The sequence below is a fragment of the Podarcis gaigeae genome, assembly GCF_964106915.1.
Source record: "Podarcis gaigeae genome assembly, chromosome: 17".
NCBI classification, from domain to species: Eukaryota; Metazoa; Chordata; class Lepidosauria; order Squamata; family Lacertidae; genus Podarcis; species Podarcis gaigeae.
The window spans coordinates 32,194,847-32,218,328 of NC_139694.1; the positions used below are offsets into that span (position 1 = coordinate 32,194,847).

The 23,482-nt window shown below is 45.5% G+C and overlaps 1 protein-coding gene across 1 annotated transcript; it reads right to left on the reverse strand.

The window, feature by feature from the left end:
* Positions 1–9,900: 9,900 nt before the first annotated feature.
* On the reverse strand, positions 9,901–23,452 carry TMEM205 (transmembrane protein 205). Its single transcript, XM_083719947.1, has 4 exons — positions 23,344–23,452; positions 15,870–15,991; positions 14,505–14,668; positions 9,901–10,592 (listed from the first exon to the last, which is right to left on the reverse strand). Exons 2-4 carry the CDS (start codon positions 15,967–15,969, stop codon positions 10,290–10,292), a joined length of 567 nt encoding a protein of 188 aa, XP_083576073.1. The 5' UTR covers positions 15,970–15,991; positions 23,344–23,452; the 3' UTR covers positions 9,901–10,289.
* Between the last annotated feature and the right edge of the window lie 30 nt (positions 23,453–23,482).

Below are 23,482 nucleotides of genomic sequence, written 5' to 3' on the forward strand. Positions count from 1 at the left end.
CGAGAGGAGCTGCTTACACGGGTGTAAGCGGCTCCTGTCCAGTTGGGCTGCTTTAAAGCGAGTGTGCTTTTTCCTTTCCTCCCCTTAAACTCCTCTCCTGGATTGTTAGTCATCTCCTTCTCCACACACCCCACGCGTTCTCCTTGTCCCTTCAGTGTTTATCCTTCCCTCTCCACTTAAAACGTGGTTAGAAAGCATGGATCCACATGGATCCTCAGTATTTTTGCATTGGGTCACCCCAAATTCACCATCTGATCACAAAGCATGTCCATGGCTACAGCCTGCACCCAAAAATCACGTATCCACTGTTGCCTGGGGCCACAATGGTGCAAAAACGTGGTTACAAATCACGGATTCACATGGATCCTCAGGATTTTTGCATTGGGCTACCCCAAACTCACTGTCAAATCACATGTCTGTGGCCACAGCATGAACCACAAAAATCATACATCAACTGTTTCATTCAGAATATTTTTTCCCTTGTTTTTCTCCTCTAAAAACTAGGTGCGTCTTATGGAGCGAAAAATACGGTACATTTCAACCAGCTTACAATGTTGATAGGGTTTTCTACTGCATTGTCCTCTGTGTTACCACACAACTCAGTGAGTTTGTACGTGCCAAACTCCAATACATTCTTGGATCCAGCAAGTGTCAGAATTTAATCAAGGCTCGGGGTGTTTAACTGGGTACCAGCCACTTAATCTCTGGGCGTAGCAAACTGAAAATTTTCAGTGCAGACTGAAAGTACTCAAATTTGCATAGGGGGAAAAAAATTCAACTCCGACGTTTGCTGGAAAACCCGCATCACTGCATACATCCCAATATTTTTCATATTTAGAAACTTGACCTACAAATGATGGGCAAATGTTTTATTGACATCTTTATTAGTATGAATTCACTTTTGATAGTGTGCAAACAGTCATCTGCTTTGTACAGTGATAAAACACAGCAAACAATGCATAGCGGAATGGGTCCAATGAATCCCTTTGTGCCATAGCAAAAAATGATTTCCTAATTCAGGGCAGTGGGGACAGGGACCACCAACAATCACAGAATAGTGCCAAAGCAAGCACACTCATTGGTATTGCACATTTTCACACAAAAGAAAGAGACACACTTCCCTGTGTTCTCCATGCTGTAAATTACTTGTTAGCTTGTTATCTACTGTTTCCTCATTGGAAGCTAATGGTTAGGAAATGGATCTCTCCTTCAAAGCCTCTCATGGGACTCCTCCAGGCAACATATTTCATCAGCATTCATCCTGATTTGCTTGTACAAAGCTTACGTGGTGTCTAGACTATGTCTGGCCTTTACTGAGCACCCGTTCTGATTTGTTTAAAGGGTGGTTTTATGATAATGAGCATTCCTTCTAATTTGCTTATGGGGTGTTTACTGTAAATGCCTTCCCATTAGTCATTAGTTCTCTCCCCACCCCCCTTTTCATCCCATGTCTTAGCTTGGGGGTGTACATCTCCAATTCCTTATTCTTTTCTGCACATTTTGGCTACTATTTGTGTGAGCAAACAGCCCTAACAGTGTGTCTCACCCAAGAAAAGGACTGAGTCAGGTGTAATCCGTTGGCGTCTTGTAAAGGGTGCTCTCCTAGAGGTATGGATGTAAGATTCGGCATGGCCCCAAGTGTATTGTGGCGTTCACACCCCCAGTTCCCTATTTGCTGTTGTCATCCAAGATCACCATGCGTTTATGAGCAACGCACAAATACAACAGGTTTTTTTATTAATAATTTTATTGTTTATTTAACATAATTGTTACAAAATAGAAGCAAAATATTACAAATACATACATACATACATATATATTTCAAATAAGCACATATATATGAAAAAGGGAAAAAAGAAGAAAAGAAAAAAGAAGAAAAAATAAAGAGAAAAAAAGAGGAAAAGTTGGAAGAATTTCTTCCAAATTTATTCTACAAATATCTCAACATGAAAATAGTAATAAAAATTCATTGATTGACTTCCATTGCTTACACTACACTTCCTATATACATTTTAAGCAAGATTGTATCTGTTATTCCATATTTTTCCCATTCTCATACAAATATTCTAATCAATAAGTTTTCTAAATCTCCTATAAATCTATTGTAAACATAACCAATACTTGCATTTAATCCTTGTCTACATAGATAATCATTTAAGCATTTCCATTGTTTCTGGATTATATTTTTTGGTTTTTGTCTTATCAAATCAGTCAACTTTGCTAATTCCAAGTATTCGCATAATTTATTCAACCATTCTTCTTTGGTTGGAATATAATTTCCTTTCCAATTATACAGTTTTGATTTGAGAAAAGTGTTGTGGATCTCGGTGGACGGCCCCCTGTTCATGGAGATATGATATGGGATAGACCAAAGGTTATTCTGGGGCTGAGGGAGATAAATCTCTTTTTTTGAAGTTTTCTAATTGAGTTGTGTGTCATGCAAAGAAGAAACATGGAACTAGTCACCAGCTGTTTTCAGAGAAACAGGAAATTGTGCCCAGCAGTTGTGATGAATGTGCTGCTATGTATGTGATCGTCCCCACTGCGTTCCATCCATCTCAGATCATCCCCAGGGGAGCAACCGGGAATTTAGCTTTTGCAGCTTCCTCTTACGCAGCGCTAAAGTGCTGCAATCTTTCTTCTTCAGAACTGTCTGCTGTTCAAGGGAACTTACTGGTGGCTGGAGCATAGCTATAGCTATGGGGGGGGGGGATTGGCGGGTTTTTAGCCCTTGTTGAAGCCTGCGGAGAGCGCCATTGAGGCTCCTGGCATGTGTGTGTGTGTGTGTGTGTGTGTGTGTGTGTGTGCTTGTACACAAATGCACATTAGGGTGCCAAACTGGGTCTTTGACCTGGGTGAAATAAAGCCGTTTCTTTTTCTTTTTTAATTTTTTTTATTAACAATTTCAACATAAGAAATTATCAAAACAAATCATCTTCATTATTTCCCCTGCTTTCCCCCTCCTCCCTCCCTCCCCCCAAGACTTCCTTCAGCTCCTCTCTCTGATTTCTCAACTCATGTTATTCTCTGCATACTGTAAAATTGTACATATCCTTCTATTATCTGTCTACTATATTAACCCTCAATAAATTTGTGTATGTTTATTCAAAACCTGCCAAGGAGTCCAGTTCATTTCGCTGTCTTTTTAAATAATTTGTAAAAAGTTCCCCTTCTTCTATAAAGTCACAGTTGTCCTTATCTCGCAATTTGTATGTCAGTTTCTCCAGTTCTGCAGAGTTCATCCATTTCTCTTGCCGCTGTTCTTTTGTCAGGGTTTCCTCATTCTTCCATCCTTGTGCTGCCAAGACTCTTCCCTCTCTTCTTCCTCTTCCATCCCAGGGACGAAACTGGGCAAGAAATGAAGCCCAGTTTCGCCCCTGGGCTGGAAGAGGAGAAAAAGAGGGAAGGTGGATTGTTGGTGTGCCTTGCAATGGCAGGCTCTCCCATGCAAACTTGCCTCTGCAGCAAGTACCGTATTTTTTGCTCTATAAGACTCACTTTTCCCCTCCTAAAATGTAAGGGGAAATGTGTGTGCGTCTTATGGAGCGAATGTAGGCTGCGCAGCTATCCCAGAAGCCAGAACAGCAAGAGGGATTGCTGCTTTCACTGCGCAGCGATCCCTCTTGCTGTTCTGGCTCCTGAGATTCAGAATATATATTTTTTTCTTGTTTTCCTCCTCCAAAAACTAGGTGCATCTTGTGGTCTGGTGTGTCTTATAGAGTGAAAAATACGGTACTTGAAAGCTTGTCTCACACAGGCTGAGGTGGGCGCAGGCTTGTGGAAAAAGGTTGTATTCCCAACTTGTAGCAGGCTTCCCAGAGTTTGCCACCAGTGTCCCTATAAACTAAGAAAGGTGGGATCTTCCTCGAGAGTCAGAGGCCTTTCATTAAAGCTGTCAGGTTTTGCAGACAGGAAGGAAAGACTTTTGCCAGAGCTGATGCGCTAGTGGGATCTGGTGAGCTGCATGGCCCCAGTCAGACAGCGGATGCAGGAAGCATTTCGGGGCGATTGCTTCTGTCAGGAGACGAGGATGACAATCGTGGAAGCAGGCAGAGCTGCTAGCCCAGCTGGCGGCAGAAAAGACATGCTTCCTTTTCTGACATCGCTTTGCAGCCGCAGCCCAAATCCAAGCCACAGCCGGGTCTGCAAACGGAGAATCGAGATCCAAGTGACTTCCAGGTTCCTTCTTTCCAGCTGCAATCCAGCGTGTTTTGAACAGGTGTCAGAAAAGGGGTGCCAAATTATACCAGCAACTGGAGTGAAAGAGTCAGGGGTGCACTCCTGGTTCTTCCCGTTTCAATACGTCCCCAGTGCGGATTTATATATAAGCTAAACAAACTATAGCTTAAGGCCCCACTCACTTAAAGGACCCCTGACCATTAGGTCCAGTCGTGCCCGACTCTGGGGTTGCGGCGCTCATCTCGCTTTATTGGCCGAGGGAGCCGGCGTTTGTCCACAGACAGCTTCCGGGTCATGTGGCCAGCATGACTAAGCCGCTTCTGGCGAACCAGAGCAGCGTACGGAAACGCCATTTACCTTCCCGCCGAAGCGGTACCTATTTATCTACTTGCACTTTGATGTGCTTTCGAACTGCTAGGTTGGCAGGAGCAGGGACAATGGGAGCTCACCCCGTCGCGGGGATTCGAACAGCCAACCGTCTGAACAGCAAGTCCTAGGCTCTGTGGTTTAACCCACAGCGCCACCCGTGTCCCTCCCCACTCACTTGGGAGACCCCAAAAAATTTACAGGGGAAAAACCTGGATGTACATTTCCAAAATATAAGATAAAAAACAACTAAAATAAAACTACATACAGTAACAGTGTTTTGTGTTGTGTAGGCTCCGAAGATGCAAGTAATGGGCCCCGCCTGCTAGCCTGCTCCCTAAAATATCACTGGTTTGCTCATTTCTATGTATAGGGTGCCTACATTCTGCATGGACTGGTATATACTTCTTCTTAATTGTATTTCACTATTAATATACTTCTTAATTGTATTTCAGTTCAACAATTACTTTGATAAAATACATATCTTGTTAGGTGCAAATGGCTTTAGATACCTATTAGGTATCTAATACCTATTAGCATATATTCAACACAAAAAACAGCAACAATTTGTTCTTGATAAAGGACAGCTGGACATATAAAGGGTCCCATTACCTTCAGTAGCTTAGGGGCCCATCAAACCTAAATCCGTCCCTGTACATCCCTGTGGGTTTACCTGGCCTGTGCCTGATGTCAGGTGATGGGCAGGTAGGGTGGTCTCTGTGAATTGAGGCCCGGCAGGCCAGAAGTTCCCAACAGCTGTTTTATGACAAAAAAGGGAAGGAATGCTGCACTTCCAACGGAGAGAGGTTGCTGCGGAAGGAGACACTCTGGCAACGAAAGACGGCAAGTGTGAACAAGGCTAACAATGGCTACGAGTCAAAATGGCTACGCCCTACCTCTACTGTCAGAGGCCGCACGCTTGTGAATGCCCATGGCTGGGTATCCCAGGTGGGCACAGTGCTGTTGCACTCAGATCCAGCTTATAGGCTTTCCCATAGGCATCTGACTGGCCATTAAGAACAAGAAGGCTGGACGAGATGAGCCACTGGTCTGATGTAGCGGGCTCATCCTATGTTCTTAAGTACATGTGACACCTCCCACAATCTGTTGATTGAGTCAAAAGTGGCAGGTAGCTCTGGAAAGAGGACAAAGTCCCTGCCAGAGAGGAATGGCGAGCTAAGCTGATGGACTGCGCCGAAATGGCAAAGCTGACTGAAAAGCTCAGGAACCAAGAGGACAAAAACTTTAAAAAGGGATGGGGAAAATTTGTAATTTATTTAGGAGACCGCTGCAAGCAGATGAAAACATTAGCAGGATTTTAATCCCACTTGTAATGTAACAAATACCATGGATAATATGGATTGATATAAAATATAGATTATGGAATAATATGCAGTTGTCAGGGAACTGCCATCGGAGAGTCAGGTGGTGGAAGGGCTCAAGGAGGCTAGGAGACCCTCAGATGCTGAGGAAGGAACCAGCAGGGGGAGAGGGAGAGTTCCTGCAGAAACTCAGGCGGAGGGATGGCTCCAAGATGCTTCCAGTGAGAACAGCGGGGAGGGCTCAGGACCTCCGCTGGGGACGCCCACTCCGCGCACGAAACTGTCACGCAGAGAATCCAGACGTAGAGTTTCCGTTAAGGAACTCTTATGTTGGCGTAAATTCCGGAAGCGTCCACTGACGGATTCTGCCAGCGATTGAGGGAGTCATGCTTTGAGGGCTCCCGTAAAGGCAGAGCTTTGAGACCTATGCAAAGCTCTGAGGGATTCAGCTTTTACGCACAAGCAGCTCATTATCCCATCACAGCAGTTTATAATGTTGATAATAAGACCCACAAAGGGGGTGGGGGGGAAGTTGTGAGATTTAGAATAATCTCTATATATGGATATGTATTTGGATTCTTACAATTTTACATTTGTAAAACCAGTAAAAATGATTTCAAAAAAATAGAGGGGCAGGTAGGATAGTTCAATGAAGGCGTCATAAAGCTTGCATTTATTTTGCTTAATGTATTTGCTAATAATGTACTATAGCTCTAAACCCTGTTTGTTCCTCATATAGGATGTTATTTTCATGGAGCCAAAATCTGTCAGTTTGATAAGCGGGTGTCTAACTCAAAGAGTTTGGAAGGAACATCCAGTAAACGATAACTGGGGGGGGGGGTATACACTTTCTTATGAAATATGACAATGATATTCGATTTCCATCCTGCTGGCATTTGGGCTGTGTTATTTATATGGGATTTTACTTTCTTGGGCTCCATGATCACTGCAGATGGTGACAGCAGCCACAAAATTAAAAGATGCCTGTTTCTTGGGAGAAAAGCAATGACAAACCTAGACAGCATCTTAAAAAGCAGAGACATCACCTTGCCAACAAAGGTCCATATAGTAAAAGCTATGGTTTTCCCAGTAGTGATGTATGGAAGTGAGAGCTGGACCATAAAGAAGGCTGATCGCTGAAGAATTGATGCTTTTGAATTATGGTGCTGGAGGAGGCTCTTGAGAGTCCCATGGACTGCAAGAAGATCAAACCTCTCCATTCTGAAGGAAATCAGCCCTGAGTGCTCACTGGAAGGACAGATCCTGAAGCTGAGACTCCAATACTTTGGCCACCTCATGAGAAGAGAAGACTCCCTGGAAAAGACCCTGATGTTGGGAAAGGTGGAGGGCACAAGGAGAAGGGGACGACAGAGGACGAGATGGTTGGACAGTGTTCTCGCAGCTACCAGCATGAGTTTGACCAAACTGTGGGAGGCAGTGGAAGACAGGAGTGCCTGGCGTGCTCTGGTCCATGGGGTCACGAAGAGTCGGACACGACTAAACGACTAAACAACAACAAATTTATATGGGTAATAGCCTAGCCAGGATGGGTTGCCAGCCATCTGTGTGTGCCTTAAAGAGCTCTCTGGTGGCATCATATTCTCACCTGGCGCATTATTTGGTTTCAGGCTTTCTATGAGATTTGATTTCTGTAGGGGACACGGCTTGCCATTCTGGTAGTTTTGACCAATCAATGGTCATCTCTGCAGGATCTGATTTCTTTCCGCAGGGTGTGTAAGACAAGAGTTGTTCCGCCTGGCCTTTGGCTTGGAATCAACTTGATCCACTTCCCCTCTTTCCTTTCTCCTTCTGTGATGGAACTCCTATTTGGGGACTTCCCTGGCTTTTTTCTGGCTCACGTAGGACCAGTCTGGATAGTTGGCCTTGGTGAAGATTTGACGTTTTCATCCCCAATAAGTTTTAATTCGAGTTTCCACTGAAATGAGGCTGCACCTTAATGTTGTATTTTAATCTTGTTTTTAAGTTGTATTTTAATCAATTGTTTTTATATCTGGTGTTAGCCACCCTGAACCTGGTCTAGGCTGTGGAGAGCGGGGTATAAATAAAATTATTTTTTATTATTATTATTATTATTATTATTATTATTATTATTATTATCATCATCATCTTGGTAGCTGTGGTTGCCCTACCTGCAACACGCAATACCTGGTGTGTTGGTTTTTGGTGCTCACCATCAACTGCCCCTAATGTAAGTGGACGCAAATTTTGGAAGTCTGACATTTTATCAGAAGCAGTGGTGAGTCTTTTTTTGGTTTTTAAACGAGCTCCGTGGCTGGAACAAGCATGGACTGACATTTAAGTGCCCTCTATTTAGAGGACTTTCAGTAATTTTGTATTATTAAAAATGCCTGCTAGCTCCAATTAAGTGTTGGAAGTGTAAAGAGAAAGAAGGCACGTTTTATCATATGTGGTGGAATTGTAAAATAATCAAAAACTATTGGGAAATGTTAAGAATGTTTAAGACAATGTTTGTTAAAAGACCAGAAGCTTTTTTGTTAGGCATTATAGGTCAAGACTTGCCAAAAGTGTGGAAAAAAAACTATTTATATATGCTACAACAGTGGTTAGGATGTTACTAGCCCAAAGTTGGAAAGACAACAAGACACCAATGAAAGAAGAATGGCAAGAAAAACTGATGGAATACGCTGAAATGGCGAAGCTAACTGGAAAATTAAGACAGAAGGACAATAGAGATTTCAAAAAGGACTGTGAACCATTTATGTTGTACTTACAAAAACACTGTAAAGAAGTGGACTCACCAGCAGAGTTTGAGTAAGCACTTGCAATTAAGAAAACAAGCATAAAAAGTGTAAGCGTAAGATGTAATAATAGGGAAAATAACAAAATGTAAGGGTAATTTGAAAAAGATGGTACAAAAATGATAAGAATATAACAATATTTAACTAAAAGATTACAAAATTAAGGTAGAATAGGACAGGCAGGAGAAGCAAATATTTAAAGAACCAGAATAAGAAGTTGAGGGAAGTCACGGGAGGGGGAGATTGGGATTTATATACTGCAACGCGCTCTATGTGGGGCTACCTTTGAAGGTGACCTGGAAACTGCAATTAATCCAGAATGCGGCAACTAGACTGGTGACTGGGAGTGGCCGCCGGGACCACATAACACCAGTTCTGAGAGACCTGCACTGACTCCCAGTATGTTTCCGAGCACAATTCAAAGTGTTGGTGCTGACCTTTAAAGCCCTAAAGGGCCTCGGTTCTGTCTACCTGAAGGAGCGTCTCCACCCCCATCATTCTGCCCGGACACTGAGGTCCAGCGCCAAGGGCCTTCTGGCGGTTCCCTCATTGCAAGAAGTGAGGCTACAGGGAACCAGACAGAGGGGCTTCTTGGTAGTGGTGCCCGCCCTGTGGAACTCCCATCAGATGTCAAAGACATAAACAACTACCTAACATTCAGAAGACATCTTAAGGCAGCCCTGTTCAGGAACGTTTTTAATATGTAACGCTATACTGTTTTTAACACTTGATTGGGAGCCGCCCAGAGTGGCTGGGGAAACTCAGCCAGATGGGCGGGGTATAAATAATAAATTATTATTATTATTATTACAGTGGTGCCTCGCAAGATGAAAAGAATCCGTTCCGAGAGTCTCTTCGTCTTGCGGTTTTTTCATCTTGCGAAGCAAGCCCATTAGTGGCTTAGCGGATTAGCGCTATTAGCGGCTTAGCGGATCAGCTGATAAGCAGCTTAGCGGATCAGCTGTTAAGCGGCTTAGCGGCTTGGGAAAAAGGGGGGGAAAGGGAAAAAAACCCGCAGGAACTCGCAAGACATTTTCGTCTTGCGAAGCAAGCCCATAGGAAATTCGTTTTGCGAAGCACCTCCAAAACGGAAAACCCTTTCGTCTAGCGGGCTTTCCGTCTTGCGAGGCATTCGTCTTGCGGGGCACCACTTTATTAGTTGTAGTAGTAGTATTTTGTGATAATGTTTGTGTTGAATATAAAACTGTAAAACTTAATAAAAACTATTTTTAAAAAATGGGTGCTAGGCAATCTGAGATGCAGAAATAGAAATGGCTTTTATTTATGCAAAAGTGTCCAAAACATGATCATAGAATCTTAAAGAGTTGGAAGGGACCCAGAGGTCTGGGCACAGAGGAATATGACCAAACAGGCTTTAGTCTAGATTGCAAAACAGATTATCCAATTCTGTCCTTCAAGGAGGGGGAAAATCTGGCTGTTTCGGGAGTGGGTAGTTTCCCCCACACCCATTCACTCCAATGAATTGATTTCTGGCCGCTGTCAAACTCCTTCTCTCCAAGTGGTCAATCATAGCTCAGAATACAGGCTGTCATCTTTGCTTCGAGAGAAAGTTCGGTTTTGTGCCTTAGAAAACAATCCTGGAGCGATGGCAGGAGTAGATGGGTAGAGCGCCCCCTGCAGTCTAAAGGCTGTCCAGCTGCAGTGCTAGGCATGCCAAATTCACCCCGGTGCAGAAAACACCGGCCAGGTTGCAGAGAGAGGACAGGCCGTGGAACTTGAAGAACTTTTGGCGCAGGCTCTGGTACTTGGCATCCTTCTCCTTCAGAAGCTGGTAAGCCTCCCGCCGAGCCGACAGCCCCACCTCGTCCCCGAGGCCATGCTCCCTTTCAATCTCCTGCATCTTGAACATGGTCTTGGTGGTGACTTGGGAGAGCCAGGAAGCATTGGAAGCCGCCAGAACGAGGCCAATAAAAAAGGACACAATCTGCAGAGGAGACACAAGGTATACCGTGACCTTTTCTGGAATTCTGGGGTGAAAACAGGGTGGATAAAAATCAATTTAAAAAAAAATCAAGAAGTTTTTTTTATTTAATTCATTTTTTTTATTTAAATAAGATTTTTAAAATTTAATTCAGATTTTTTTTATTTAAATCAGATTTCTTAAAAATTTAAATTGGATTTTTAAATAAAATGCTTTTGGTCATGTCACAGGAAACAACGTGGAAGGTCAAATCCACCACGATAAGGAACAGATGGAAAAACCCTATCTTCAATGGATAAAAACTAGTGGAACAAAAGACATTCGGTGGAAACTAAAGACGCTATGCCCATGGCTGAGGATAATAGTTTGAACCCTTCCAATGGATAATTGGGGGGGGGGGGGAGGGAAAGGAAAAAATTGTATGGGAAATTTAAAATTGGAAGGAGATAATATAATGTATGTAAAAATCCCAAACTCAAATAAAACTTCAAAAAAGAAAGAAAGAAAGAAAACAAAAAATAAAAATAAAATGCTTTTGGAGGAAAAATCTTTCTATTTATGTTACATTATAGTCCAAAGACTTATTCATCAGGAAATAAGGATTTGTTTAAGTTTTTCATGTGTGCTAAAACTCAGTCTAAGCTTTTTTGTTTTAATTGTTTAACCACATCAGTTAACAAACATACATACATATGCTATAATGTTATTGCTTTAGTTAAATAAATTGTTTAAATTGTTCACAAGGAAATGATTATTTTTCTCCTTCCAATAAAGCACAGCAGAAAAGTTGTCCAAATATAAACAGTTAATTTATTAAGCCTCACAACAATTTCATAATTATCGTTCTGTGTATTTCTAATAGAATAACCCAGGCATGTACAACACGTCGATTGACTGGCGGAACCTGAGACTGATTATGGCCAATCGCAACGCTCCTGGTTTTTGACCCGGAAAGCTGTCTGTGGACAAACGCCGGCTTCCTTGGCCTGAAAGCGAGATGAGCGCCGCAACCCCCTAGTCACCTTTGACTGGACTTAACTGTCCAGGGGTCATTTACCTTTTACCTATGGCTCCTATCTGGTAGATCAAATAGTCCCACCTCCTGTCCTCTAAAAGGATAGGCTGTACCTCAGTGCCTTCTCAACAACGAGATTCCATGGCCACTCTGAACAGGTTTTTCCAGAGCTGGACTGCTCACATTTCTTCCTGATGTGCTCAGGTTTAAGAAACGGGGAGGTGAAACCTACTGTGTCTTAAGTATCTGCAGCACACAAGGTGAAAACTGCTCCTCTTCCTCGTCACACCAGCCTCCCAGATACAAAGGACTGCTTTCCTTGCTGGAATGTTGTATTTTGTTTCCCACCTTCCTCATATGACACAATGGTTTTTATGGTAAATGATGTTCTAAGATTGAATTACAAATATTTTTAAAATGTTTCGAGGTGGGCAGAGGTTTGTGTAGCAGCAGGGTTGAATAAGGAGGAGTAGATCTCGGGTTCCTTTATACAGTTGTACCTCGGGTTACATACGCTTCAGATTACAGATGCTTCAGGTTACAGACTCCGCTAACCCAGAAATAGTACCTCGGGTTAAGAACTTTGCTTCAGGATGAGAACAAAAATCACGCAGTGGCGGCACAGCGGCCCCATTAGCTAAAGTGGTGCTTCAGGTTAAGAACAGTTTCAGGTTAAGAATGGACCTCCGGAACGAATTAAGTACGTAACCAGAGGTACCACTGTAAATATAAAACTTCTGAATGCGTTGTGATTGCCTTAGGCGAGGGGTCGCCAACCTAAGGCCCACGGGCCACAAGTGGCCCTTGTTGTTGTTGTTGTTGTTTAGTCGTTTAGTTGTGTCCGACTCTTTGTGACCCCATGGACCAGAGCACGCCAGACACTTCTGTCTTCCACTGCCTCCAGCAGTTTGGTCAGACTCATGTTTGTAGCTTCGAGAACACGGTCCAACCATCTCATCCTCTGTCATCCCCTTCTCCTTGTGCCCTCCATCTTTCCCAACATCACGGTCTTTTCCAGGGAGTCTTCTCTTCTCATGAGGTGGCCAAAGTATTGGAGTCTCAGCTTCATGATCTGTCCTCCCAGTGAGCACTCAGGGCTGATTTCCTTCAGAATGGAGAGGTTTGATCTTCTTGCAGTCCATGGGACTCTCAAGAGCCTCCTCCAGCACCATAATTCAAAAGCATCAATTCTTCGGCGATCAGCCTTCTTTATGGTCCAGCTCTCACTTCCATACATCACTACTGGGAAAACCATGGCTTTAACTATACGGACCTTTGTTGGCAAGGTGATGTCTCTGCTTTTTAAGATACTGTCTAGGTTTGCCATCGCCTTTCTTCCAAGGAGCAGGCGTCTCTTAATTTCGTGACTGCTGTCACCACAAGCGGCCCTGGGGGTTGTTTAACCGGCGCACGAGACGACCCCGACTGCCTGCTCGGCAAGTCCCAACATGCTGCGCTAAACAGGCACAGCACAGCACAGGGACTTGCTTCCGCGGTGCCGCAAATCACATCCACACAGACACCGGAAATCGCGGGCGCGATCTGGCCCACGGAGGGATCTCCACTGGAGTGAACCGGCCCAGGCGAGGTAAACCTTGCTGACCCCTGCCTTAGGCCTAAGCCTGCCTGTGCTGCGATGGAACTAGGGAGGCAGGAAGAACACGGGGAAATGATGCAAAGGATCTTGGGACAGAAAGGCCTTGAAAGGTGAGGGAAATTCCATACAAAATACAAAGGAAGGAAAGAGGAGGTCTTAGAATCCTAGAATCATAGAGTTGGAAGAGACCACAAGGGCCATCGAGTCCAACCCCCTGCCAAGCAGGAAACACCACCAGAGCACTCCTGACATATGGTTGTCAAACCTCTGCTTAAAGACCTCCAAAGAAGGAGACTCCACCACACACCTTGGCAGCAAATTCCACTGTCGAACAGCTCTTACTGTCAGGAAGTTCTTCCTAATGTTTAGGTGGAATCTTCTTTCTTGTAGTTTGGAACCATTGCTCCGTGTCCGCTTCTCTGCAGCAGCAGAAAACAACCTTTCTCCCTCCTCTATGTGACATCCTTTTATATATTTGAACATGGCTATCATATCACCCCTTAACCTCCTCTTCTCCAGGCTAAACATGCCCAGCTCCCTTAGCCATTCCTCATAAGGCATCGTTTCCAGGCCTTTGACCATTTTGGTTGCCCTCCTCTGGACACGTTCCAGTTTGTCAGTGTCCTTCTTGAACTGTGGTGCCCAGAACTGGACTTCTTCTAAGAGACACAAATTGAACAGTAAAGCGGCTAGGCTTATTCCACAGAGGAAAGAATTTTCGCAGCATCAACACTGGCTTGTAGGTTTGGGGGGCTCACGTCTTCAAACTGCAGGTGTCAGGTGTGGGTGCAGGAGCCAGGCCACTGTGACCAATAGGACTCTGCAGGACTGGGGCCTTCCTAAGTTTGTTCTGAAGAGGCAAGGCAAGGCTGATTGGTAACTCACAGCACCTGGTGGCAAGAGCTGGGAAGAGATATAAGGTCAGCGTTTTCCCTTCAGCTCTTTGCCACAGCAACACGTTCCCTGCCTTGCTGTGTCTGACTCCTTGCTTCTTGATCCTCGGACCCTTGACTTCGTGACTCCTTGCTTCCTTACCTTCTGACCCTTGGCTTCTTGACTCCCGGCTCTCTGACCCTCGGACTCTTGACTTCCTGAGTCCTGGCTTCTGGACTCCCGTTCCTGCTCCCACCCCATCTTGCCCCTGTTCCCGACGTCCCCAGCCGGGACTTCGATCACCCATGAACCGGACTGTGACAGAAGGTCCATAGTTGATGATCTCAAGAAGCTACATGAAGGAGCACCTCCTGCACACAGGCCCCAGACGAAAAGCTGCAAGATTTGTAGATGACCGGTTGGTACCTACCTGGACTGTATCCCAGGCGCTGAGAAGCTCCCGCGGGTGGTACGAAGCAAAGATGACCAGGTTCAGGAAGGTGCAGCCAAGCAGGGTGTAGAAATAGAAAGGAAACAGCTTGCTTTGCACCAGGCCAAAGGTATGGCGGCTCACACCCCGGAAGAGAACAAACCCTGTGCAGGTGAGAGAAGGGAGTGGGTTACAGCAGGTGGAAGAAGGGCTCGTCCACACTTCCAATTGTCCCGTGCTTGGAGACCACAGGTCTTCACTTGTCCTGTGCTTTTCTATGCAGGTATCTGATGGATACCTGCTATTTAGTGCTGCATCGGAACAAACCGCGGAAAACCCAGTGGCTGCCCCGCCCCCCCGCCCCCCGATTCAGTGCTAAACCAAAGGGCAAAGCCAAGGCCGGATTTAGGTTTGATGAGGCCCTAAGCTACTGAAGATAATGGGACCCTTTAAATGTCCAGCTGTCAACAACAAATTCTCACTGTTTTTTGTGTTGAATATATGCTATATGGTAATTTATGGACCCAATAGGTATCTAAAGCCATTTGCACATAACAAAATATGTATTTTATCAAAGTAATTGTTGAACTGAAATACAGTTAATAAGTATATTAATAGTGAAATAATTATTAAGCTCTAACTTAAAAAGATTTTCTATTCATAACAAACTTAGTAATGCAAACACATGGGCATTTGGCAATAACAAAAGTTCCTTTACAAACATAATTTGCAAAGCCTCATAATCTAGTCTCTAGAATCTTGCTATAACATTAAATTATAATAGGTGTAAATATACGATGCAAATTACTAATAATTCTAAATTGCAGAATGTAGGCACCCTATACTGTATATAGAAATGAGGAAACCAGTGATATTTTAGGGAGCAGGCTAGCAGGCAGGGCCCATGACTTACATCATAGGAGCCTACACAACACAAAACACTGTTGCTGTATGTAGGTTTTATTTTATTTGTTTGTTATTTTCTATTTTGGAAATGTACACCCAGTTTTTTTCCTTTAAAATTTTTTTTGGGGGGGGGGTCCCAAGAGAGTGGGGCCCTAAGCTATAGCTTGTTTAGCTTATACGTAAATCCGGCACTGGGCAAAGCAGCAGGGCAAACAAAGGTGTGAATAAGCCCTGAGTTCTGGAAGTGAGAGGCAATGGGCACAACAGGATCTGAAATGAATGTGTTACAGCGGCCTTCTCCAGCAGCTGCTTTGTAGTCCAAAGTATTTGGAGGGCACCAGGTTAAGAAGGGCTGCACTGGAGAAAAGGATCCGAGGAGCACATACCATTTCCTCCCTGGGCAGGCTAAAAATCCAAGTAAGTTTTGTCCCACCCCCACCCCACCCCGGGGAAACGTACCTGCAATAAAGGTAACCCATATCTGCATCCCCCAGGCTGTGGAGAGCACAAAAAGCTGGATGATTTTGACATAGCTGCTCGGCTCCCCCTCTGTTGCCATCTCTGCGGTAAGAGACCTAAGACTGGGCAGAGAGAAACGAAGATAATTGTGATAATTATAATAATAATTTATTATTTATACCCCACCCATCCGGCTGGGTTTCTCCAGCCACTCTGGGCAGCTCCCAACAGAACACTAAAAACGCAATAAAATATCAAACATAAAAAACTTCCCTAAACAGGGATGCCTTCAGATGCCTTCTAAAAGTCAGAGAGTTGTTTATTTCCTTGACATCTGGTGGGAGGGCGTTCCACAGGGCAGGTGCCACTACCGAGAAGGCCCTCTGCCTGGTTCCCTGTAACCTCACCTCTCTCAGTGAGGGAACCGCCAGAAGGCCCTCGGAGCTGGACCTCAGTGTCCGGGCTGAACGATGGGGGTGGAGACACTCCTTCAGGAATGAGAACAGCAGTACAGTGGTACCTCTGGTTAAGAACTTAATTCATTCTGGAGGTCCGTTCTTAACCTGAAACTGTTCTTAACCTGAGGCACCACTTTAGCTAATGGGGCCTCCCGCTGCCACGCGATTTCTGTTCTCATTGTGAGGTAAAGTTCTTAACCTGAGGTACTACTTCAGGGTTAGTGGAGTCTGTATCCTGAAGTGTCTGTAACCCAAGGTACAGTGGTGCCTCGCAAGACGAAAAGAATCCGTTCTGCGAGTCTCTTCGTCTAGCGGTTTTCTCGTCTTGCGAAGCAAGCCCATTGACGGCTTAGCGGATTAGCGCTATTAGCGGCTTATCGGAGCGGCTTAGGAAAAAGGGGGGGAGGAAAAAAACCCGCAGGAACTCGCAAGACATTTTCGTCTTGGGAAGCAAGCCCATAGGAAATTCGTTTTGCGAAGCACCTCCAAAACGGAAAACTCTTTCGTCTAGCGAGTTTTCCGTCTTGCGAGGCATTCGTCTTGCAGGGCACCACTGTACCACTGTAAATGAATAGGACATACGGACCTTCTCCTATCTCTCTCTCTCTGTGTTTTATGGTGATCACCGCAGTCTACCCTGGGAACTTGGCTGACCTTAGCCTGATCACAGAAGGATGGCAGTCGGCTCCAGAAATTAACAGGGTCAGAAATACTCAAAAGAATTTGGGACACGGAACCTCAAGAAACATCTAGAAAGGGATTCTGGCAAGTCTCAATCAGCCTAACATAATGGTGTCGGAGGCAGAATGCCTCTGAGTATCCGCTGCAAGGAGCCACAGGGAAGGAGAGGGCAGTTGGACCCGCGCCCTGCTTATGCGCACCCCACAAGCATTTAGTTGGTCCATGCGAGAACAGGATGCTTGGGCCAGACGGAGCTCTTGGCTGGGCCCAGCAGGCTGTTCTCGTGTTCTTAACTCCGTTGCCATGGATGGAAATGAAGGAAGCAGGGAACAGGCCAGAGCCTTATGCATTGTTATAGCTTTTGCGGATATTAGCACAATGCCCTTCATCCTTCTCTTCAGCCCCAGCCCAAAGACAGCAGGAAACTCTTACTCAGACGACTCCTTTGCTCTCTGGCAAGATGAGCCGTAATCAGTATAAAGTTGTTGTGCTCTGAAAGTGCACTGTTCTATGTGCTTTGGCATGCCAAGATAGGGGGATGTGGTTAATTGCAACACAGGAAATACCCCATGAATCAGAACACAAGAGCTTAAAAATATATACACAATTCCTAATAAGAGAGGAAGATGAGCAGAGATTACTATGGATGTATAACTGGTTGGGTTGCATATCAAGACTAGCCAAGAAATCAGCAACAGTACAGAAGTTCTTTCAATATTTTGGTTAATTATTGCAACTGTTTTTCTCCTCGTTTATTTTATTTTTAACACGTTGGCTCGAAAAACAGATGTTTCTGTTTTTGTATGTTTTACTGAGCTGTGAATCATGTATTGTAACGGCATTGGGAATGAAATCATCTGCTCACATCATGCTAACAGTATTAAAAATCATTAGCATTTGAAAAACAAACGCTCAGAAGGCCTGGGTAAGGTTCTACTGCCTTCCCCACAGTGTTCCAAACAGCAGCTGGCAGAAGGTGATAAGAGGAGATGGGAGAGGCAGGCCCCACACAGGAGTCACGTGCAAAGGGATCTGGTCTTGTGTTTACTGAAAGCAGTTGTGCCACAGCGACCAAGTTTGAATTTCACCTCTGCCACGATCTCGCCAAGGGGTCTTAGGCAAGCTCCCCACCCCACCCCCAGCCTCAGTCCCCTTCCACCATCCAGCATTCAAAATTTGCCATGTGCATTTTGCAGTTGGCTATTGCCCACTTGTGACCAAGTGAGGATGCCCGGGCGCCAAGATGGCGCCTGACGTCTCCACCATCTGGAGCTATGCATGCCTGGGGACCCTTGGATCTTGACTGTTTTCACACACTAGCAACACATCTTGTAGAATTCTGTCTGTGATATTTCATCTGTACAATCGGAATGAATGTCGGGAACCAAAAAGTTGTTCTCGAAATGACGTCTTTCGAACCATCTGGCCCCCAAATGGCAACTAGGCATTGTGTTTTGGTGACAGTAACCCTGGTTTTAAGGAGCCATTATATCTGAAAATTTTTTTTGTATATAATTTTTATTGAATTTTCAAAAACTATACCATTCACTATTGCATTATTGCATCCATCAAAACTTATTTACACTGTTGAATTTATCTTAATGCTGCCAGCGTTTTCAGCTGTACACAATTATTTCCCATATATTCAATAAACGTTTTCCAATCTTCTCTAAATGTATGTTGTTCTTGTTCTCTTATTCTATATGTTAAGTCTGCAAGCTGTGAATATCCTGTCAACTTAAGTTGCCATTCTTCTTTAGTTGGGACATCGCTCGTTTTCCATTTTTGGGCTAACAAAACATGGGGTGCAGTAGTGGCATACATAAATTACCCTTTTTGACACCTGGGAATTTCAGTCTGAATTATCCCCAACAGAAAGTACTCTGGGGTTTTGAGGGGGGAAAAGTACTTTTAAACATTTTTTTTCAATTCATTATGGATCATTTCCCAATACTCTTTTACCCTTTTACAAGTCCACCATGTATGAAAGAATGTTCCCTTGTTATATCTTAATTTCTAACACTGACCCCATCCATGGAATGGGGACAATAAGACTGACTTACTTCACAATATGGGAGACGTGAAGTACTTTGAATACTCAAAGGTAGAGCGGACTCAAGGCATTTTGCAGACCCTGACCATGCTATGCTCCTGAAATTGATTGGGGGTCTGAAGGCACTGTTTTATGGTCATTTCACTCATACCTGCATGGCTGGCCCCAGAAAACAAGGTGCCACAAACAAGGTGTTTTGTCTCCAGTGCCACTATATGAAGTCATTGGGCACAGCCATCAGGAGGTTTGGGGAATGGTGTCACCCGTGTGTGCTGATGACATCCAGCTCTAGTGGTAGCCTCACATTTAGACTACTGTAATGTGTGCTTTGTGGGGCTTCCCTGGTGGCTGTTCTGGAGAGTCTGCAGCTGGCACAGAATGCCGCAACCTAGCTGGTAAGCAGAGCCCATTATCGATCACCTATTACACCAACATTACAGGATCTGTCACAGTGGCCGGCTCTTAACCATCAATCCAGTCTTAAGATCCTGGATGTGGGTGGTGCTGTGGGTTAAACCACAGAGCCTAGGACTTGCCGATCAGAAAGTCAGCAGTTCAAATCCCCACAATGGGGTGAGCTCCCGTTGCTCAGTCCCTGCTCCTGCCAACCTAGCAGTTTGAAAGCATGTCAAAATGCAAGTAGCTAAATAGGTATCACTCCGGCAGGAAGGTAAACAGCGTTTCCATGCTCTGCTCTGGTTCGCCAGAAGCGGCTTAGTCATGCTGGCCACACACCCCGGAAGCTGTACGCCGGCTCCCTCGGCCAATAAAGCAAGATGAGCGCCGCAACCCAAGTCATCCATGACTGGACCTAATGGTCAGGGGTCCCTTTACCTTTACCCTCATATAAAGCCTTCTTACCCAAAACAGGCAGTTACCCTCCTCCCCTCCATTGTAAGGGCATGTAGCTGAACAAGTGGTTCTACCACAGCTGGATGATTGGGGTAAAACAGTGTTCGAAACTCCCATTCTAGGCGCATTTTGCGACAGGGAATTTCATGAGCGCGAGCAATTTCTGAGCTCTGGGCGCAGTAAAACTGCAGTAAAACTGCAGAGTGGAAGGAAAGGACATTTTTCTGCCTCCCCACTTCCAGCTACTCTCTGAAGACTGGAGAAGAGACCCTCTTAAGAATACTGGGGGGACGGGAAGGACTGGACCATGTGAAAAATGAAGTTAATATTTTAGCTGCAGTTTGTTCATTTCCAGCTTTGTGTTCTCGTTATAAAAAAGCACGCCTTGACATTCCGTTGCTGCAGCCATAACCTAAGTTTAAGGTACCATTTAGCTCCTAGCTTTCATGTCTCAGTCTCTAACCCTGGGGTAACATGGAGGCAGGCCTTTTCTGTGGTGGCCCCAATGCTGTGGAATAGTCTCCCTGCTGAAATGCGAGAGGCCCCATCAGTTCTGTCTGAAAGAAGACATAGCACTTCGGACAAGCATTACCCTCACCTCGTGCATGAACCTCCTGTCTTAATTGTTTTAACCACTTGTTTTAAATTGTTCTAATTGTTACGTCGTATGATAATGGCCTACCCTACTTTTTAACGAAGGGTGCTTATTTTAACGAATTAGTTTTATTGTGCATTTTAATGATGTGCTGCTCTATTTTTTGTAACTGCTTTTATAGTAAACCTCTTAGGAGCCATTTGGGCAAGTAAGCCTTATATAAATCCATTATCAAGGCAGTGTTCCACCTGTCCCATTCAATATACTGGTGCATCCTGGAGGGACACACAAGGGAGGGAAGCAGTCCAGCTTAATGGGCATGCCATGTGGCACACGCCGCTCTGCCCAACACTCCACCCTTGCTCCCCTGCCCCCCAAGCAGCCCCCCAACTTAACCTCATGGGAGTCCGGCTCTGCCAAAAGCGCAACACAAATGCTATGTATTAAGCAAGCCTGACTGAGTTTCATGTGACTCACTCCCAACAGCCAACACAGCCTCCAAAAGCCTTTGCTCTTTTCTCCTAAGGGAGGTCTGGATGGTGCCCAAAATGCAGTTCTGTAGAATCCCAGGATTCCGCAATTGCTTTTCCATTTCAAAACAAAACAAAAACACCACTGGATGTCAGCCAGAGCTGTTCCATTCCCAGCTCAAAGCCGTATGTCAGATCCGATGTGTTCAAGGAAACAGAGCAATATGCCTTTTGAAAGAACATTCTCCTCCTCAAACAACATTGCACGCAGGCACAACCTTAGCTGTAATTCCCAGCAATCCTTAACAAACTACAGTGGTACCTCGGGTTACATATGCTTCAGGTTACATACACTTCAGGTTACAGACTCCGGTAACTCAGAAATATTACCTCGGGTTAAGAACTTTGCTTCAGGATGAGAACAGAAATCGTGCTCCGGCGGCGCGGCGGCAGCGGGAGGCCCCATTAGCTAAAGTGGTGCTTCAGGTTAAGAACAGACCTCCAGAACGAATTAAGTTCTTAACCTGAGGTACCACTGTATAGTTCACAGAATCCTCTGAGGGGAAGCATGTGCTTTGAAGTATGTACACCACGGGTAGGCAAACTAAGGCCCAGGGAGCAGATCCGGCCTAATCGCCCTCTGAATCCGGCCCATGGACGGTCTGAGAATCAGTGTGCTTTTACATGAGTAGAATGTGTCCTTTTATTTAAAATGCATCTCTGCGTTATTTGTGGGGCACAGAAATTCATTCATCCCCCCCCAATATATAGTCCAGCCCCCCCCCCCAAGGTCTGAGGGACAGTGGACCGGCCCCCTGCTGAAAAAGTTTGCTGATCCCTGGTTTACACAAACCTTGCTGTCTGGCAGGGGGTGAAGAGGCCGATAGACCCAGGGTTATAGAAGTGTGCTGGAATGGAGCCCAGGGATTCTGGCTGGCTGCTCCCTTCTGGCCCTCCCCACCCAAGGGTGCTATGTTTCCTGTGCTGGGTGCATGGCGGTAAGTGGGGCGGAAGGGATGGGGATAAAGTCCAAACGCAGAGGGCAGACACTTTCCTGCATGCCAGGAGCACAAAGGAAGGTGGTAGGCTGGCAGGTGGGAACATAGGAGCCAACTCCTAGGGGCTGGTGTGTCTTTGTCCCCCCCCAAAAAGTTAATGGACACTGCCATTCAAATGGTATGTGTGTGCTATGTTATGTGATCAATTCTGCGATGATTACCTACTGTCCCCCAATATTTTACTCAAGTTAACACCCCCTTGTGGGAGGTTGCCAACTCATTCTATAGCAGTAAACGAAATGGGGTTAAGACCCGCTTTTGCTGTATTTTTTGTTGTATTTTAATCTTGTTTTTAAGTTGTATTCATTCAACTTGTTTTTATTATTGCTTGTTAGCCGCCCTGAGCCCGGCCTTGGCTGGGGAGGGCGGGGTATAAATAAAATTTATTATTATTATTATTATTGCAGTGGTACCTCGGATTAAGTACTTAATTGTTCCGGAGGTCTATTCTTAACCTGAAACTGTTCAAGCTGAAGCACCACTTTAGCTAATGGGGCCTTCTGCTGCCGCCGCACTGCCGGAGCCCGATTTCTGTTCTTATCCTGAAGCAAAGTTCTTAACCTGATGTAATATTTCTGGGTTAGCAGAGTCTGTATGTAACCTGAAGTGTATGTAACCCGAGGTACCACTGTATTGCCACCATGAACAGGAGGCGCCAGTAGCCGTCCGGTCGTTACGAAACCCAGCTCGTGTCAGCGGAGGCAAGATCCTGCTATTTCAACGAGGCTTACTCCAGAGAAAGCGCAAACAACACAACACCAGGACGGCAGCTCAAGCCTCTGGCTATATTTGCAAGAAAGACGCGTGTCGAGCGTTGAAAGGAAGCGGGTCGGGCTGCTGAGCCGCGGGAGTAAGAAATGCGGGGGGGGGGCTGTTGGAAAACCCCTCCCACCCCCGTACCCCTACAAGAGGTGGGGGGCAGGGGTGCCAACTTGAATTAAAAGAAATATTGGGGCGGCCCAGTTAAACCCCGCCCCGCACAATCGATCTCAAGACGAGGTGCAGCCACAGCCCCCATTTTTTTATATGGGGGTGTGCGTGCAAAGACCCTTGGCCCCTAGAACTGGCTCCTCTGAGTGTAGGGGAGAGAGGGAAAGGGGCTTCCATGCTCCTGCAGCCCCCGTCCCAACAGTAGTATTTGCATCGGAAGGAGGTGGGAGGGAAATCGGGGGTGGGGTCGTTGGAACTCCCCGCCACCCCCTGAAAAAAAGAAGACGGGGTGAGCTAGGAAAAGGGGGGCTTCCATGCTCCTGCACCCCCGCCCCGTCCCCTTACACGCCGGACCCCCGAGATCGCGCCTCCCCTACCTGATGCGCTTCTTCCGCACTCGCGGCCGAGCTCCTCCGCAGCGCCGTAACCAAGACTCCGCCCCCCAGAGGCGGATCGCAATTGGGGGTGTGTGGCTGTGCTAAACAGCAGCGTCATGAAGGGAGGCGAGGCCACGAG

Excerpts from the sequence above, each read along its gene's own strand:
- TMEM205 (XM_083719947.1), bottom strand. The coding sequence starts at position 15,969 with ATGGCAACAGAGGGGGAGCCGAGCAGCTATGTCAAAATCATCCAGCTT. Across the intron at positions 14,669-15,869 it reads ATGGGTTACCTTTATTGCAG|GGTTTGTTCTCTTCCGGGGT; the intron begins GTACGTTTCCCC and ends TCACCTGCACAG. Across the intron at positions 10,593-14,504 it reads GCGCCTGGGATACAGTCCAG|ATTGTGTCCTTTTTTATTGG; the intron begins GTAGGTACCAAC and ends TCTCCTCTGCAG.